General features: G+C 43.4%; 2 protein-coding genes across 10 annotated transcripts in view; one reads left to right on the top strand and one right to left on the bottom strand.

The window, feature by feature from the left end:
• The first annotated feature begins 804 nt into the window (after positions 1 to 804).
• Positions 805 to 18,478, top strand: CLCC1 (chloride channel CLIC like 1). Of its 4 annotated transcripts, none has more exons than XM_039556558.1 (12): positions 805 to 928; positions 2,599 to 2,739; positions 4,476 to 4,571; positions 5,430 to 5,537; positions 7,929 to 8,150; positions 9,289 to 9,429; positions 10,193 to 10,286; positions 11,365 to 11,462; positions 11,539 to 11,685; positions 12,290 to 12,571; positions 13,121 to 13,366; positions 16,757 to 18,478. In XM_039556558.1, the coding sequence occupies exons 2-11, from the start codon at positions 2,608 to 2,610 to the stop codon at positions 13,346 to 13,348; spliced, it is 1,548 nt and encodes a 515-aa protein (XP_039412492.1). In that variant the 5' UTR covers positions 805 to 928; positions 2,599 to 2,607; the 3' UTR covers positions 13,349 to 13,366; positions 16,757 to 18,478. The 4 variants fall into 4 exon arrangements, with proteins under 4 accessions (XP_039412492.1, XP_039412491.1, XP_039412493.1 ...); XM_039556557.1 differs by having other exon boundaries at positions 2,599 to 2,754; XM_039556559.1 differs by lacking the exon at positions 11,539 to 11,685 and having other exon boundaries at positions 2,599 to 2,754.
• Positions 14,142 to 18,594, bottom strand: part of GPSM2 (G protein signaling modulator 2) — a 28,460-nt gene continuing 24,007 nt past the window's right edge. For 3 of the 6 annotated variants that reach the window (XM_039556556.1, XM_039556552.1, XM_019291486.2), the window contains 4 exons: positions 17,670 to 17,846; positions 16,739 to 16,901; positions 16,386 to 16,603; positions 14,142 to 14,877 (listed from right to left, as the gene is read on the bottom strand). In XM_039556556.1, the coding sequence (XP_039412490.1) occupies positions 14,713 to 14,877; positions 16,386 to 16,603; positions 16,739 to 16,901; positions 17,670 to 17,846 (723 nt within the window). In that variant the 3' untranslated portion in view covers positions 14,142 to 14,712. Of the gene's footprint in view, positions 15,095 to 16,385; positions 16,604 to 16,738; positions 16,902 to 17,669; positions 17,847 to 18,594 lie in introns of all 6 variants that reach the window. The other 3 variants (XM_039556554.1, XM_039556555.1, XM_039556553.1) reach the window with 2 other exon arrangements.

The following is an 18,594-nucleotide window of genomic DNA, read 5'->3' as shown; positions in this document are numbered from 1 at the left end:
GACATATGATTTAAGTATGCCAGAACTATAAAATACTTAAGAGCTTTGATACTGCTTCCAAGAATCGGAATTTGCAGTGCAGTAAGTAATAATACAGTGGTGTAGAGCTGAAAATCTTGTTTATTTTTTATTAGTTACATAGACAATAATATGTATGTATGATCAATGATATATATGCAAAGTTACTTTGGAGGAAAATAGTGTCTCTCTAGTTGTCTCTCTGTGGTCAAAGCTTGCAGATTATGTAAATTAGTATATAAATTAACTAATTAATTAGTATATCTATAAATAGTGATTTCCTGACATTAATTTTATTTCAAGTTGTGTCATTACAGAGCGCATCTGGTTTTACATCCATGGTTTTACACCCTGCCTCCTGTGTTTGAGCTTGCATTTAGCGCAGGTACGCCTCTCGGCTGTGTGCGCGGGCCTGCAGGCGGCTCCGCGCACCGGGGCGGGCGGGGCCGGGCGGGCTCGGGGCGGCGCTGCTGCGGCTGCGGCCGCCTCTGGGCGGTGCCGGGCGGGCTCGGGGCGGTGCTGCGGCCGCCTCTGGGCGGTGCCGGGCGGGCTCGGGGCGGTGCTGCTGCGGCTGCCTCTGGGCGGTGCCGGGCGGGCTCGGGGCGGTGCTGCTGCGGCTGCCTCTGGCGGGCCGGGCGGGCTCGGGCGGTGCGCTGCGGCTGCCTCTGGGCCGGGCCGGGCGGGCTCGGGGCGGTGCTGCTGCGGCTGCCTCTGGGCCGGGCCGGCGGGCTCGGGGCGGTGCTGCTGCGGCTGCCTCTGGCGGGGCCGGGCCGGGCCGGGCCGGGGCCCGCAGCGCGAGACGGCGCCTCAGGGCCGGGCGGCGCTTCCGCGGCCGCTGCTCCGCCGCGCTTGGCGGGCGGAGCGTCCCCCCGGGCCGGGTGAACACACCGGGAGTTCCGCGGCCTTTCAGGTACCGCGAGCGGGGCTGCGGGCGGGGCGGGCGCCGCTGACCGGGGCCTGCGCGGTGTCCGGGCGAGGGAGCGGGGAGGGACTGAGGGCTGCGTATCTCGGCGGAGCGCGGTGTCAGTGCCGACGGGAAGGAGGCGAAGGCGGGGAAGAAGCTGGCGGGGCTGCTTCTCTGTGGCCCTGTTGGCTCCTGCAGCGCTCGGGCGGCAGTGCCGGCCTGGGCCGGGCCAGAGCGGGGTCCGGGGCCTGGCGGAGCCGCACCGAGGGGACCAGGCCGTGGCACCGGGCAGGGCAGGGATGTCTCTGCAAGTCTGGCCAGGGAGAGTTCTGCATGACGGTCGCGCTGGCCCATTTGTGGAAAAATACTGAAAACCGAAGTTCAGCAAGGAGGAGTGTTCGCATTGGCAGTAGTTCTCCAGGGATGAGCTGCCTGCACCCTTAGGAGCAGGATCTCTGAGGGAGCTCGGAGCGGGAACAAAGGATGGTGGAGCGGCAGGAGGTGTTGTGGCCATGCTCTTTTTAAAACAGTGCAGGCAAGGGGAACTAAGCCAAAGGAATGACCCAAAAGGTGACCAAAACCTGAACATTTCTCCGTTAACTCGAAAATACATATCGTACGTACACCGCAACGTATGCTAATGAAATAAGACTTGTACATGCTTTACATGTATGGCTGAAGTCCCTTAAACTGCACCCAATATGAAATGTCATCAACTGAAACTCCACCTTTTACCCTCCGTCAAAAAAAACAATATAAATACAGGTTGAGAGGGGCGGAGGTCAGAGGAGACTCCTCCACCTTTGTATCCTGGGACTGTCGGCGGGCTGTGCCTCTCTCCTCCCCCATAGGAATGCCTGTTGGGTAAGGCTCCAACACAGAGTGATCCCTCAGGGAATTCAGAGAGGCAGCTTCTGTTTGTGATTGTGCTTTTAGTCATCTCTCACTGTAACGTATTTGTTACTGGTTAATTGCTCATATTTTTTGTGTTCACGTGCTCCTGCAGACAGTGTGTTTATCACTGACAATCCAGCAAGAAGTTGCATTTTTGTTGCTCAACAAATGACGGTATTTTGCACCTGAGGGTTGTTGAAGGTTTCCAGACTGTGGCTTGGCCAGGAGAGTTTGTTGGGCATGACCAGCCTTACAGTGTGTCTGTCATGCTGTTTGTGAATCTGTGAGTGTGGTAGTTCTTATTGAAAGTGACTGGACTCATAGTGCTGCACTGGCTCTGTGCTTCCTTTTTTAGTGCTGAATTGGTGATTTCTCAGAATCAAAGCACAACCACCCCCAGCCCCTCTCATATCTGAGGAAGTTTATGTTCTGCAAAATCTTCTTCTTCTTAATGTGACGGAAAAAATTGTGTTACTCTTAACACAATACGCTCGTCGTGGCGTTCTGCATGGTTTATCATATTTAGCAGTGCTGAACTCTGTGCTACACACCTGCTGATAACAAAGTCTGGGGTATTGAGCCACTCGTATAATACAGTTTAATTGTTGCATATTATTGCCAACATTTTCGTTGGGGAAAAATATGGGAGTGAATTTAAACCTGCTTAAGAACTGAGTTTTTAAAAAACACCACTTGTACTTTTTTCATGTAAGATTGTTTCATTTTTTTCATACAGCATGTTACACCCTGACCTAAACATCTGAATTTCTTGTTATATTCAGTGATACAGGATGCTGTTTCCTTTGGTATTGTGTGCAGTTATGCTGATAGGGAGCTGTAAAGTTCAAGAAGATGAATGGATTGACCCCACTGATATGCTCAATTATGATGCAGCATCAGGAACAATGAGAAGACCTTACAAGGTAGAAGAAGAAAGGGTGCGTGTCTCTCTCAAGCAGCCACATGCTTTTGGAAGATTGCTCTTAAATGGTGATAGTAGATAATGATAGTAGTACAGTGTTTTTAAGGGATTATTATGTTGTACCTGAATCCATACACAGGAAAGTCTTGTGTGTCCATGGTTAAAATTGCAAGGAAAGAAATTGTGATCTATATTACTGTAATTAGCTCAGGACGTTTTCCTGATGAGCTTCTGTTGCACTCAGATCAAGTCATATCAAGCAGGCTTTTTGTATTTTCATAGGTGGTGCTTGATTTGTGCAGGTTGTGGCACCACAAGTTACTGCTCTGAGAAGGAGTGGGTTAAGCAGCTCTTCCTAGTTTCTCAAGTATAGTGCTAAATATCTTGAAAATCAGGTTCCTAACTGATAAAAGTTGGGGGAGTTAAAGTTAATTATTATATTTTATTTTAATTAACCAGTTTCCTAGCAGTAGGAGCCAGTTTCCCATTTCTCGTGTGAGACTATTGTGAAAGTCCGTGGTGTTTTGTAATGCTGGGCCTCGGTTTTCAGAAGGAAAACTGTACTTTTAATGATTCCTTAACATTGAAGAGAAGATGAAGTAGGAAAAAAAATAGTTTTAACAAGGTGAATTGTCTCTGTTGCCTTGTATGAGGAACTGACTCTAAATATCACGAGATCCATGTTAGTTATCTAGTGCATATGTGTACACGTGGCACTGTAAACTGGGGGTGGTTGTATGGGCACCCTTGATTCTTGCCATTATTCACCTTTCAAGTTTGGTTTTACAGTCTTCAGTAATACTGTTTAAACACTACAGAACATAATTCTCTGAAGCTTAAAAAATGCAGAGTGCATTATTGCTCTCCACAGCTTTCCTCATCACCCTCCAGCTGCTCCAAGTCCACCTGATAGTCATTAGCATCCCTAAGATGCAACAGCAAGCTTTGGAGTCTTTAAGCCTGGAGCCCAACTGCTTCAGCTTTTATTAAAAAAGTAGTAGCTTTATTGCTGTCTCCCACAAAAATAGAACTACATAGTAAAGGAAAAAAATTACTACTTTGTCTTAATCCATCTTTTCAGGATTTCTTTTCTGCTCTGCAGTGAGTTTTTAGGTGGGTAGGCTGTGTGGGCTGCCCAAGCCTTCAAAACCAAACTTTGTTTCAGCATGAGTTCACTGATTAATGTGCTGTTGTGCTTTCCTGTGGAGACTTCCCTCAGTGTGCACACCTGGTTGTGTAGAAGCAGCACTGCCAAAACTGAGTCTGAGTAATGAACAGGAAACATAGTGTTCTGGAGCAAAGAAAGGCAGGCAGCCCAAAATGGGGTTTGTGTTTACTTGCAGTCTGGCTGGTGGCGTGGCCAGCTGGACTGGGAGTTTGCCTGGCTGGAAACTGCCCCTTTGCCTGCTGAGTCAGTTTTTAGCCAGTGCCATTATCTAATCTGATGCACTCAGTGGATCACCAGCGCTCAAAGGAGGGGAAAGGGCAGGTGGGGGAGGACAGGCAAGATTTCACCTTCTGCATGCATTGAGATAAACTCAAAGCAGTTCTCTGTCTGGAGCCTAAAATAACAGCAGAGAGGCAGCTGGAGTGTCATTGGGAGAGTATTAGCAGCAAAGATCTGTACTCAGTTTTTAGCTCCTTTGGTCTTTCTGAAGTGATGTGACTGTAGAGGTGTAGCAGGGCATGTTGGTCAAATTGTTGGATTCTAAAAATGTTTTTCTTCTGTAATTTTAGGGAAACTACCATGACTCTGAGGATAAGGCTCTGGATACAGTCAGTACTGAAATCTCACAAAGTTGTTCCAGGGTAATAGATTCCTTGCAACACAAGGTTTGTTCTTCAGACAATTTCCAGTGTTTTATTTTTTTTAATTAGTTCAGACATTTTCCAGTGTTTTATAGTTTGTGCTTTTTGATGATGCTCTTCTGGATAGTATCAAACAGGTGCATTGCTGGCATAATTTATGCTTTATGGAGGGGTAACCTCTGTGCAGAGGAGAGACTGAAAGTGGCTTAATTCAAGTTGTTGTTCTGCCTACAAAGGTCTGTTTCCTGACATATTTTATAATGTAACAAAATCAATAGGAGCTAGGGGCTTCTGTCCAGTGTCAACAGTTTAAAGGTGTGGTGCTGATGTTATCCCATGCTGTCAAGCTGTTCAGTCCTGTTTGATTTTAAGAGGTGGGTTGTGGGCACAGAGACCATGGCAGTGTGCAGTGGTACAGCTCTGAGGAGCTGCTCTCAGACCCCCTCCCAGGGTGTGGCGATGCTTGTGTGGGCACTGGGGCACTCGCTGCCCTCAGCCATTTGGATACCCAGTGGGATGTGTGTCATTTTAGTGGTGTTTCAGCTACGTAGGATCTTTGGCAGTTCTCTTTTTTTTTTTGTCCCCCCGATGCAAACTTTAAATGCAAGGAGATCCAGATGTTCACATTTGTTTCTAGCCTTACTGAGGTCAGGATTTGAATATTCCTAGCAGATGTGAAATCTCCAGTACTGGCCAGTCCCATGGAAAGTAGTGTCTTCAGCAACTGCATACGCTTTTTATCTGGCATACTAATCATGGGATCATTGCTAAAATAAAGAAGTTCAGAAGTGCCCCTGTTAATCCTGAGTTTAATGTTGGTATGCTCCTATGAAGAAGCTGGTTTGAGCAAAGTGAGTAAAAGTGTCTTTTTCACAATTGCAGATTGCAGAATGTGAGAAGAGGATTGCCAAATCACATGAAAGCCGCAGCTTTTATATTTTTAAGCGATACTTGAATAAGATTTTAAATGAAGCTGGAAAACTTGGCCTTGTAAGTATTTGAATAGTCATTTAAAAAAATACTTAATTAGAATGAATTCATATTACTGCTTCATATAGCTTCCAGTTACCAAGCATTGATTAATTATGCTGGTGTACTTTAAATGAAATGAAGGGAACCGATTGGCAAAGGACAAGATGATACAAGTATGTGCATCCACTACTGCTGAGGAGACACAGTTGCCATTTGATCTGTACAGCATCCAAAGGAAGGCTGTGTTTCAGTGTATCCAAGCATCTGTTGCTGGGATGCAGCTATAGAAGCTCCTTGTTCTGCTCATGTTAATGGTTGGAAACTGGAAGGAGCTAGATTTGGGTTGTTGCAGATTTTTAAGGCCTGTATTGTAGCTCTACCATGTTAACCTGCAGAGGGTAGAAGTGAGGACAAGGTAGCATGGGAGGAGTACAGAGAAATTGTCCAAGCAGCGACAGGGATCAGGTTAGGAAAGCTAAAGCCCAGATAGAATTAAACCTGGCTGAGGGCAATACTCATAAGGAAGGGATGCCATCCAGAGGGACCCTGACAGACTTGAGAGGTGAGTCCATGCAAACCTCATGAAGTTCAGTGAGACCAAATGCAAGGTTCTGTACATGTGTTGGGGCAATCCCAGGCACAAGTATAGGCTTAGGTGGAGAATGGATTGAGACTGTCCCTGGGGAGAAAGACTTGGGAGTGCTGGTGAACCTGGCAATGTGAGCTTGCAGCCCAGAAAACCAAAGCACCCTGGGCTGCATCCAGAGCAGTGTGGGCAGCAGCAGAGCAGGGAGGGGATTTTGCCCCTCTGCTCTGCTCTGGTGTGTCCAGCCCTGGGGTCTGCAGTGTAGAGAAGAATATGGACCTGTTGGACCAACTCCAGAGGAGGCCACAAAGATTCTCAGAGGTCTGGAGCACCTCTCCTACAAAAACAGGCTGAGAGAGCTGGGGCTGTTCAGCCTGGAGAAGGCTCTGGAGAGGACCTTAGAGACCCTTTGAGTACCTAAAGGGGGACCTTATAAGAGGGACTTTTTACAAGGGTATGCAGTGCTAGGACAAGAGGGAATGGCTTTAAACTGAAAGAGAGGAGGTTTAGATTAGATATTGGGAAGAAATTCTTTGCTGTGAAAGTGGTGAGGCACTGGAAGAAGTTGTCCGGAGAAGTTGTGGATGCCCCATCCCTGGAAGCATTCAAGGCCAGGCTGGATGGGGCTTTGAACAGTGTGGTCTAGTGGGAGGTGTCCCTGACCATGGTGGGGGATTGGAACTAGATGATCTTTAAGGTCCCTTCCAACCCAGACCATTCTGTGATTCTAACTATCAAGCAATAGTAGCTTGTTAGAGTTTCCATGTAAGAATCACCTTATTACTTTCTTTATGCAGTGGTTTCAGCTGGGACAGAATGAAATTTCTTCCTGTAGCTGATGCAGTGCTGTGTTTTGGCTTCAGTGTGAGAGCACTGTTGATAACACACTGGTGTTTCAGTTGTTTCTTCAGTGGTGCTTTCTCTAAGTCAAGAACTTCTCAGAGCCTCGTGCCAGCGAGGAAGTGCAGGAGGAGCTGTGGGGGAGCATGGCCAGGACAGCTGAGCTGAGCTGGCCACAGGGATGTTGCAAACCATGGCTGTTGTGCTCAGGATGAACTGGGGGAGTTGACTGGGAGGGGCTGATTGCTGCTGGAGGACAGGCTGGGCTAAGGGGTCAGCTAAGGGAGCAGTTGTATTGTGCATCACTTGTTCCTCTGGGTTTTACTTCCTTCTTTCTCTCTTTTTCATGACTATAGTATTATTACCATCACATTTTATTTTGTTTCAATTATTAAACTGTTCTTGTCTCAGCTCATGAGGTTTACCTTTTTTCTGATTCTTCTTCCCAGCAGGAGGGATATTGGAGGAAGTGAGTGGCTGCATGATGCTTTAGCTTTTGGCTGGGCACTTTATTATCTTTGGAGATTTTTTCTATTAAGAGGTAGAATTGATTTTTAGTAATAAGTAAAATTACTGTTAAATAAGGAACATATTTAGCAATGTAAAACTTATTTTAGTATTTAATAGCTTATATCTGTATTATCCAGTCATGACTGAAGCACACGTAGTGCATATGTAATTATTACTTGTTAATGAGCACTGGTTCTGAAATTTTAGTGACAGGTGAGATAATTCACTTTATTTTTTAGGGTTTTTGCTGTAGAATTTAAGGATTACAAACCAATTGATTTGTGTTTCATGTAGTTTAGATGAACAAAAATGTTCTAGGATCATAGTGTGCCCCCTGTCCCATGTTTTCATCCTGCAGTCTGCTTCTGAAGGGTGCTGGTACAGAATGAATATGATAGGTTTTTGCCTAGGGATGCACTTCTATTTCCAAATAAGCAGCTTTTAACCATTGTTTTGCTTTGCTTTGAATTCAGCCTGAGGAAAGCGTGGGCTACGTCCATTACGATGCTGAGATCATTCTTACAAGACAGACGTATGTGGAGATCCTTAGGTTTGTCAATGAGGAAGCCTGGCAGCCAGGTGCCCTGGATGAGGCACTGAGTGATATTTTGATAAATTTTAAACACCATGATGATCAAGCTTGGAAGTGGAGATTTGAAGATGCTTTTGGAATTGATCTATATAATTTGTTTTTGGTAAGAGAATCAAGGTTGATTGTTGGTTTTAATTGCCGTTTTCTTCGGTTTCTCTGTGCAAGGCTAGTCAATTAATATTACCATCTTAACTCCACACATAAAGCAGTCCTTTCCATCATACTTTCAGTAAGTCACTTTTCTTTTATGGTTGCTGAAGGATGTATTTGCTTTAAGAAGGAATTCAAGTTTTTTATTTGTGTGGTCATCTGCTCTTATTGTAGCTTTGGTTTGGGGTTTTTTTCTGGTGTGCTTTTTTTTTCTTGTCTTTTATATCTGTGTTGCCACTCATTATGCTCTAGCACTTTCTTATCATTAGAGCTGACACCTCATGCATTATAGATTTTCCAGGTTTGTCTCTTGTTCATGTAGATGTTGAATCTGTTGGTTTCTGCAAGAGTTGGAATGTATTTATATTGAGCCAAGTATATATTTGAACTCCTATAGGTGAGAGGCTTCTGCAAATTTTGTGGAAAAAATTGTGTAGTGTTGGAGAGGAAAGGATGACTGGGAATTATAAAGTGCTAAACTGAGGATCTCTAATAAGCTGAAGCTTTCTGAATAAATCTTTACAATTCAAAATACGCTGTTTTATGCTGACATAATCTTGCATGTAGCCTGTCTAGATCTGAGGGGTCCCTGGAAGCCAGATGACAAAAGCAAGCTGTCAGTAACCTCTGATAGGGGTCCTCAGGTGGAAAGACACTGAAGTGCTTCTCTGAAGTCTTGCTGCTGGTACCCAAACTGTAACTTTGTCTCTTAACCAAAGTGCAGGAGTTGGCAGCAGTTGTTCTGTGGTTCATGGCAGGCACAAACTGCTCAAGCACTGACTGACAGCAATTTGATAATTTAGAAGTGGGGTCTCTAATGTAACTAACATCCTAAGGAAGAAATAATTAAAGATCACAAGAAGCAAGTGAGCAATTGCAATGTAAGGCTGTGATAGGAATGAATACTAGTACTGCCTCAAAACTGTTCTGTCTTGTACAGATGGGCTGTGGAACTGAGGAAACACTTCTCAGCTATTCTGTGTAAATGACACTAGTAAAAACAAAAGTTGGAAGTTTCTTCATGTGTCCTGTCAGTAAGCTTGGAAAATTCCAAATGTGGGTCATAATTTTTTTCCTCTTTTCTTTTTCAGCTACTCTTGTGCTTAGTGTGCATTGTAATTGTAATAGCTACAGAACTCTGGACACGTATTCTTTGGTTTGTTCAGCTAAAACGTGTTTTATTAATAAGCTTTTTCATCAGTTTTGCATGGAATTGGCTTTACTTGTATAAGGTAAGTTCTGTAATCCTAATGGCTTTTTGGCTTAAAACTTTACAGTTATGATGGAGTTAAGGTTACTTAGTTCCTTTGGTTAGTTTACATAAAGCTCTTAATTAACTGCAGAATAAATGGATAAACATTTTATTTTACATGTTTATGGGTGTGTTAGGCTTAAAGAACAAAAGAAACCCTGACAACTTTATCCTGCTGTAGAGGTGCACAGAATTCAGAGAGCACTAGAACTCTGATTTCACCATGTGGGCAAGGCAGATGTGACCTCTAACTAAAGCAGCTTGGTAGAAAAGTTACACAGAAATACATTATGAGGAGGCTTTTTCTTAAAATTCCCTGGCAGAAAGTGTGTTTGATGCGATAGACCAGATAAACGCTTCATTAATGGTGATGAAGTGGCTGATGGTACAATAGGATCAGTTTTATTGAGGAGGAATTTAAGCTACCAGATCATAGCCCCACCACAAAATCTGCCCCTCACATCTTATCATCAGGATGGAGCTGCAGCTTGTCAAACCCAGGGATAGCAGAGTGCTGGAGTGGGATGGCTCTGGCACAGGAGTGGAATGCCACTTTTCTAAAGAAGGAGACTTTTCTAAATACATATTACATGGGGAATTGCCATTACAGGGGGACAGTGGGGAAATTCTCATTTACATGGGGAACCACCCCAGGCCTGCTGAGAGCAAACAGAGATAGCTGAGGAGCAGCACTCGTGGCTGCAGCCTGCTCACTGTGTTTCCCATCCCTGCTGTTCCTGCAGCTGGCTTTTGCTCAGCACCAGGCAGAGATTGCCAAGATGGGGCAGTTTGATAATGTCTGTGAGGAGAAGCTGGACTGGCGGGGAAGTCTTATCGGTGAGTACTTGTGTTGGTACTTTGCAGTAGTAGTTAAAATCACAAAATATCAATTCACAGTATCCCAGAATATTCAGATTTCTTCATTAGTAGTACAGGGAATTTTTCTACAGTACATGATTATGTGATTTTACCCTTTTTCCATCCCATAGAACTTTGTCTTCTAGGCCTTGGGAGGAGAGCTGATGACAGCACTGTACTTGGAGCATGTCATGGTGTTATGTCTAACTTCCCCATGTTTCCCCAGCCACCATCCCCAGTACCATTCAGTGCCATTTACTGAAGACAGACAGGCAGAGTTCAGGACAAGGATTTTTTTTTTCATGTATCAGGCCTGTGAATACAATGGATTTCAGGAATTGGATCTGTAATTGTTTACTCAAGTGTTAGTATTTTACAGAGAAAGCTGATTTTTTTATTAGCTGTTCTTTCTATCCAGTGCTATAGCAAGTAGATGAAGGGTGGCAGCTCTTACAGAGTGCTTGTCATGGTCTTCCCTTTGTAATTTCTTGACTCTGTTTTTGATAAATGTTAATGATTTATGTTCTGACTGCAGTAAAACCAAACTACAGAAACACTGATGTCATACATCACTTGTTTATAATGTAAAAATTCCTTTAAGAAGACTTTCTGCTTGTAACTAAAATAGACCCTTGAATCTAGCAAGCAAAATAGACAATTTCAATCTCCTGCAGACTGGCAGATGAGCAATAACACAGAATGATGCTGTGTCAGTAGCTGTGAACACAGTGTGCAAGTTCATAGTTTCCACAGATGTGACTTTTTTTCCCTGAGGCTTCTGGGGTACTAAGCTCACCTAAAGAGCTTTCTTGACTATACATGGCAAAACTTCAGGTTCTCCTCTTTCTTTCCAGCCTTCCCTCTCCTTCCTGCATCCCCATGACTGGATAAACTGTACTGCCAAGCTAATCTCAGATGTGTAAAAATAAATCTCAGTTCTGAACCATATCTAGAAGAGTTCTCTTCCATCTGTAACTGAAATGCTACTTTCTGTATTACTGCTGTGTCACAAAATGTATTTTTAAGTAGTAAAAATATGTCTCTGCTTTGACTTCAGAATGGCTTAGAAGTACATGGACGTTTCAGAACGATCCCTGTCAGAAGTACTATGAAACTCTGCTTGTAAATCCTATTTTGCTGGTTCCACCAACAAAGGTATGCCAAGCCCAATGCGACTGTTCATGTTTGTTGTTTGTGTGACAACACTGGTTTGTTGTTTGTATTTTTCTAGGCCTTGGCAATAACTTTCACCAACTTTGTAACTGAGCCTTTGAAGCACGTAGGACAAGGTATTGGTGAGTTCATCAAGGCACTTATGAAGGAGATACCATTAATTCTGCAGGTTCCAGTGCTCATTATGATGGCTCTGGCTGTCCTGGTTTGTATACATTTCTCTTATATTTAAAAGCTCCATTTTATTTTTTATATATTAAATGTATTTATATTTAAGTATTATCTATTATATTACTTACTTACTTGTACAGCTGAACAGATTTCTTAGTACAAATGAAATTACTTCTACGAGGGAATTTTTTCTTGACAAAGACTTCGTACTACAATTGGTCTAGGAATTAAAATAGCCAAGTTTTGTATTCAAACCATATTCTTCTCCCACTCCCCAAGTGGGATATAATAGCATTGAACTGCTTAAAATCTTAGACTCTCTGACAGTTTATTGCACCTTAGTTCCCATTTCTTCTTTGAGTCATTTACACAGTGAGGCATCTAGTTGGCATTTTGTACACAAAAGCATTGAGTTAGAGCCTTAAACATCTTTAATGTAGCACCAAGAAGGAACTGCATCCAGCCTGGCAGTTCCTGCAGCATGGTCAGACTGCAGCATGCTGGAATTGGAGCTGTTTTCTTCACCTGAGCTTTTCTTCCAGAGTCTTTCAGATATGTGACACTGAAATCTGTGTGAAAACCATAGGCTGCAGATATTTGGTGTTTTGCTCAATTTGGTTTTTTTTCCTCTCCCCCAGGCTTTTTGCTATGGTGCAGGATCATCAGTGTCTGCATTAAGATATTTAACGTCTTCTCAGAAGAAAAGTCTTCCTCTGCCTGCGAGTCAGCAGGAGCAAATAGCCTTCGGGCAGTACGAAGGGAGGCCAGCAGATGAGTATTATTTGCAGAAGCATCCTTCTGTCCCCAGAGGCCACCAGGACAGAGGGGATGCCTCCACAAGGCCTCTCCCCACGGCGAGACCGGGCAATGGCAGCAGGAGCCCGGACACGGCGCACACCAGCGACAAGCCGGATGCACAGGTACCAGAGTCCCCCAGGGACCAGAGTCCCACAGACCAGCACCTGCTGTGACTCCTGGTGCTCTGGGAGGTGGCATTAAACTGAACAGATTGCAATGGCACCTGCTAGAACACATTTAAACAAGAAGCTTAACCCAGATGTGGGAGAGAGAGGAATTAAGGAAGTACATATTCCCCTAAGAACAGTTTGATAGAGGTGTCTTGGATGTGTTTCTTCTGGAAAAATACCTTGCAATGGCTAACTGTGTCAGGAAACTACTGAATTAAAACTCTTTAAACACAACTTCAGTTTTGAGAGATCAGTACTTGGGTCAGCCTGGGCAATCATGATAACCCACAGAAGAAGGTAAAAAGCAGTGCTGATGTTCCTGTTAACTATAGAAAATTCAAACCACATTTATACTCTACATTATTTACAGGTTCTGTTTCCCCAGGAAAAAATATCCTTGTCTTGCTTTGGATGAGCTCTGCCCCCTGAGCTGGGATGCACTTGAAACAATAGATGCTGTCACTTTAGACTGCTTAATTGATTGTTATGATTTTTTTGCAGAACAGATTGTACACTGAATCTGAAGTGCATAGACTTGGAAATCTCAAAGCTGAAAACTTGAATGAAGAACCTGCACTTGAGCAGCAAAAACAGGAGACAGATAAAGCCGAGGGAGAGACTGGAGAAAATGGTGACCCTAATAGAAACCTAGAAGGGAAAAGTTCTGCTATGGAACCATCTGAAGAGAAGAAAAAGATTGTTTTACATGACGCCCAGGAAAGAGACTAAGGAAGACCCAAGCTTTTCGTAAGTTTTCTCTAATCTTTACTTGTCACATGCTTGCTAATTCTGCTCATTCTCAAGCGTAGAAGAGAGAACAACAGCAAGCTGGAAGGTCAGGTTGTAAAATCTGGGAGAGTGAGTAGATGTACTGTGTCTGGAATCTGAAATAAAGGTGTTAAGTAAGATGATATGCCTTTAAGTGGCCAAAAAACCCCAGGCTCATGGAGTGTTGCTGCTTGTTGGAAATAAGGTTTGTGTAGTAAGTTTTGAGTAATTCCCATAATACTAATTCCTAGCTCATATGTCTCAGGTCTGTCTTTAGGTTTATGTTCTTTAAAATCAGTTTGCTTCTTGTCAGCCGGGTTGTAGGACAGCCTACGGCTTTCCTCCTGGTGTCATGATTTGCAGAGAGTGAGAACCTGAGGTTGTAGCAGTGGTTTTTAGGGCAAGGACCAGGAACTACCCTGGGGACATTCCAGTAGTTGGTCCCCAGAACTCTCCCAGCACAGCCTGTCCTTCGCCAGAGCAGGAGAGGAATTGAGGTCAGGTACAGCAGGCAGCAGCTGTGTGTGACACTGGAAATTGAGGTGCTGCAGGAACTGCCCCGGGCCTGTGTGAGTTGGTGCCCAGTGCCCACCACCCCTGTGATTCCTGGTGCATGGGCAGGTACCACGCAAGCTGTAGAGCAGCATGAGCAGCTGTCTCTTGAAAGTAAGTACCCCTTGAAACCTTCTGCTGATTGCAAAACTGTTCTGAATTAATGTGGGAAACAGTTAACTAAATATTACCAAAAAACCCATCATGTTTCAAAAATCTATTCTTTATTAAACAGAATGAAAACTAGGTTTTAATTTTTTTGTAGAAATGATTGTTTCTTCCAAACTCTGTTTCTGCAAAGAGACTAAATACTGAAGCTATTTCTCCATTTTTTTTTTTAATTATTTTTTTAAAAAAGTATAAAAGAAAACAGGACCTTTTTTCAGGAGGTACAAATCAGGGGGGAAAAAAATCAAGTTTTCTTTAAAAAGAACATAAAAATTCAGGTCTTATACTAGATTGAGACAGTGGTAGAATCCACTTGAGCAATGAGAGAATTGACAGAGAAAAAAAATCATAATTCTGATAGACTAGAAACAAGAGGGAGACCCAGTACCTCAGACACTGCTCTTAAAGCAGCTGCCACCTGCAGGAGCAGGGACAACTCTAGAACTACTGCTCAGGAGTGTGATGCTGCTGCTATTTCTGTGAAAAACCAGGAGAAAGGAGACAAAGTTACTAACTGTAGTCATCTTAAAAAAGGCAAGTGTGCTTTTCCAGCAAACCAAAATGATCCCTGGCTGCTGCTGTACAGTACGTGCCTCTGGGGGGCTTCAGCTGGAATTGGGTCCCTTTATAGCCGAGGGTAAGTGGACTCTCTGTTCATCCATTCTCTTCCCTTGCGAGCGTAAAATCAGGCTGAAAAAATCCTCATCTGGTACAGTGGGGCCTTTGGCAGCTCCTGGAGGAGCACATCTCTGATCATCCAGTCTAGAACCCTACAGACAGACCAAGCAGTAAAAACTGCATATGTACAGGAACATACATAGTAAATGAACAATATTAAGTGAAAAAGCTACTAAAAGCTTTTGTTTTCAGGTTTAAAGCTAGTAGAGAGATTTAATTTTTAAGTTTTGTTTGAAGTTAAACATGCCAAATGAAATTGAGTCCAAGTGTAGATAAAATGGTTCCTCTGACAGACTTGTCCACGTGTATCTGAAAATAACCCCCCAGATCAGTTCTTTAAAATAGTGCAAAATGAGATTTAAGTGTCCTTTGTCTAGAAGAAGAATTTTAGCATTAGTACAGGGTCTTTCTAGTCTCAAAACAACAGAAAGGATGGTTGGCTTCCTTTCCTTACATGGGTACTAAGAAATGGCCACAGTGGTGTGAGGTTTGGGAAGGCCCCTTGCCTGCAAACCCTGCTGGGCTGGGGGCTGTGCTCCTTTCACACAGCCACCCTCCTTGCCAGCTTCTGCAGGCTGGGGGCTGCCACAGGCACAGCAGCGAAGGGGTGTTCTCTACAGGAACAGGCTGCTGCTGGATGGCAGTGTGGCCACAGGAGGAAAAGCACAGCTTTCAGTGGTGGATGGACCTGGGACAGGCACCCTTGAGACAAAAAGGCTCAAAAGACAGCCATCCTTCTGTGCTTGTTTAAAGCAGGAGCATCTGTTCTGATTAGAGGGGATTAAATATTTTTCCATTCCTAAATGAGACAGAATAGTTCTAGATTCTTTGCTTGACTCACAGAAGGAAACAGACAAGCTGCTACAACAGAACATGGTATTCCATCAGGTTGATGAACACTGTCACCATCAGTGAAGGTTCAATTCCAGGTGCTGCTTTCTCACCCAGGCCACCATACTGACTGACCTCTGGAGAACTCAGCATCTGAATTTTGTATTTTGGGATGCTTATCAACCCATCAGATAAACCAGCACGTCTTTTTAGTTAACTTCTTTTTGGTCTAATTGGTATACGCACCGTGTTCTATTGACCATCAGTCACCTCACTTGTATGTTGCTATAAGCTGTTATCAGTTAAACTTAACCTCATGGGAATGATGACCACTATTACCACCAAAACCTGGATACTGAATTCTTTCAGCTGATAAATTAGGCTTGCTGGTTTATCAGGTGCCCTCCTTAGTGTGCCAAATCTAAACACTTAAAACCATTTTACACTCCTTGTAATAGCCTCACTTGTTTTCCTTCACTTTTTAATCATTTCTTACTTTTAATAGTTACCATGGTATAAATACCAAAATTACACTTACTAGACAATGGATAATTAAACAAACAGACAAACCAACAAAGAAGAATTGTCCCAAAACTTAAACCCCCAGCCCTAATCTTTTGTTCTCTTATGTTCCTCCTTATCTGCCAGATCAATGTGTATCTCAAAGCACATGATAAACTAAGTGGCTTACTTGCAGGAACTCAGTAGCAGGAGGCACAAATGAAGTCCCCAGAGACAGAAGCTGAGGAATTTGTTGTTAAGCACTTACCTGGCATTTAATCAATATATCAAAGAAGTCATCATCCAGTTCCCTGTTGTTGCTGGCCATGAGGTGGCCCAGCACGGCCTGGCTGCTGTGCTGCCGGAGCCGCAGCCCGGGCAGCTCGCTGAAGCTGGCACGCTGGTCGTCAAGCCGGCGGCTCTGCGAGCTCGCCAGCAGGTCCAGGAACTCATCCGTGTGCGGGGACACCACGGACGTGGAAAAGGCTGGGCAGGACAGACAAAACAAGTTAGCCTAGGGGTAAATCCATTGCTGTAGTGAGTCTTGCATGCAAATACATTTTGAAAATAGTATTTGGCAAAAACTCAAGTCAAATATAGATTTTACTTTTAAAAAATTACATTTTATCATTGTTTTAGGTGGAGTAGAGGATGTTGCCACTGAAGCAGCTGAGAGTCTGTTCTTCTCCTGGAAGCAGCACCTCTGATCATCCATCCTGTTACTCTGGAACCGACTCAGCAGATCAAAAAAGCCTTCATCTGCCATTGTCTCCCGACTGCTTTTCTGAAAAGGAGAAGATTTAGGGGTATTTGAACTTAAGAGTACCTACAGCTGGGACAACTGCAGCAGAGTTTTAGTCCAGTGATATGTTTGGTATTTGTGTATCTGAAATTTATTAAATGAATTTTTTTAGTCAACAGCTTCTATAGCCAGATATCATAGGAGGAGATGCTAATGATAGGGCAGCATTTTGGAGAGTAAAATATGTTAGAAATGTTTCATTCTCTGAAAGGGAAAGAAGCAGTGCTCTGATCATGGTACAATTGCAGTTACTCCTCCGCAGCCATTAATCCAACAAAACCCCAAATGCCCATGAGAGGAAAAAGAAACAAGAGCAGCAATGAATAGTTGTCATTGTCTCCTCAGGTCTATGACAAAATGACTCAGTTCTTTTATGTTGAACTGACTTCTCTCAAGAGCATAATAACCTAAAAAGTATGTCCAAAATATCTCTCACTGCCTGAATCAGAAAAACAAGATTTTGTTAAGTTTGGAGAAGTGTGGTCTAGAAGAGACTTAGAAATAAAATTTATGTGCAAGCTGAGGTCTAACTTAAAAACATCCACCAGGAATAAAATGTTGCACTAGTAGGAAAATCTTAAAGCTGGCACCATCCCTGAGAGAGCTGTAGAGTGGCCGATTCTGCATCGGTTTAGAGCCACAATTTAAATCAAGTTAAACTGACCAGGACAGCTGCAGAAGATGTTTTCCACAATTCTAATCACACAAAGATTAGTAAAGGCCACGATCTCCACAGCTCACCACACCTACCCTCTGAGAGTTTGGAACTCGATGATCAATAGAATTACTGGCATCCTGCAAAACTTTGGAGGTGGTGCCATTTTTGTACTTCTTGCCTTTCAGTCGATTTACAAAATGAAGTTTTGCTGAAGTTTTGGCAACCAGTGGTTTCTGTTTAGCAAGAATCTCACTATTCCAGTTCGGAACCTAAGAAAACAAGAGTCAGGAAATTGAGCCTTCTGATTTTATTTTACCAGTACTGTTACCTCTTACTTGCTGCTGCTTTTGCTTCCCAAAACGAGGCAGCTTTACATTAAATTTGTTCATGCAGCCATGAGGATGTGGTTATAATTCCTGAGCTGCTGTTAGCAGAAGCAGGTTAGTGCTGTTACTGGTCAGTCTGCAAACTGAACTGTGGTGTAACACCTGATGGATTAAAACATGATCAAATAGTGGTTTTAATTAAACACACTGAAATTGTCCTTGCTGACTGCAGTGCAGGAAAGGCAGTTAATTTAAGTTCTGAACTGCAGGCACAGCTGGCATTTCCCACCTGGCATTTTCAAAACTGGAAAGAAAAACACAAAAAAAACTCCACTCCATATTACAAAGTGTTAGAGCAAAACAAACCCTTACACAAATGCAGCTACTCAACCAGCCATCCCTGATGTACACAAACTTCCCAATAAAGATTGAAAAAAAGAGGGAGACAAATGGCAGCACAAGAATGAACAGGACTAACCATTTCCTTTCACTAAACAACAGAATGGATAGCTTTATCAACCTGACAGATTTTTCCTAAAACTTCCTCTGAAATAAACAGAATTATCCACAACTGACAGACTCTTGTAACTCAATAAAAGCAAACCCTTTTTTTCCTGATTCAACATCAGAAATCATGAACAGAGTCACAAATCTTCCAGCAACACTGCCAACCAGTAGATTTCCTTTTCAA

This window comes from Corvus cornix, chromosome 8 (genome assembly GCF_000738735.6).
Source record: "Corvus cornix cornix isolate S_Up_H32 chromosome 8, ASM73873v5, whole genome shotgun sequence".
Taxonomy (NCBI): Eukaryota; Metazoa; Chordata; class Aves; order Passeriformes; family Corvidae; genus Corvus; species Corvus cornix.
Note: the sequence above shows the minus strand (reverse complement) of the source record. Positions and strands in the feature narration are given on the sequence as shown.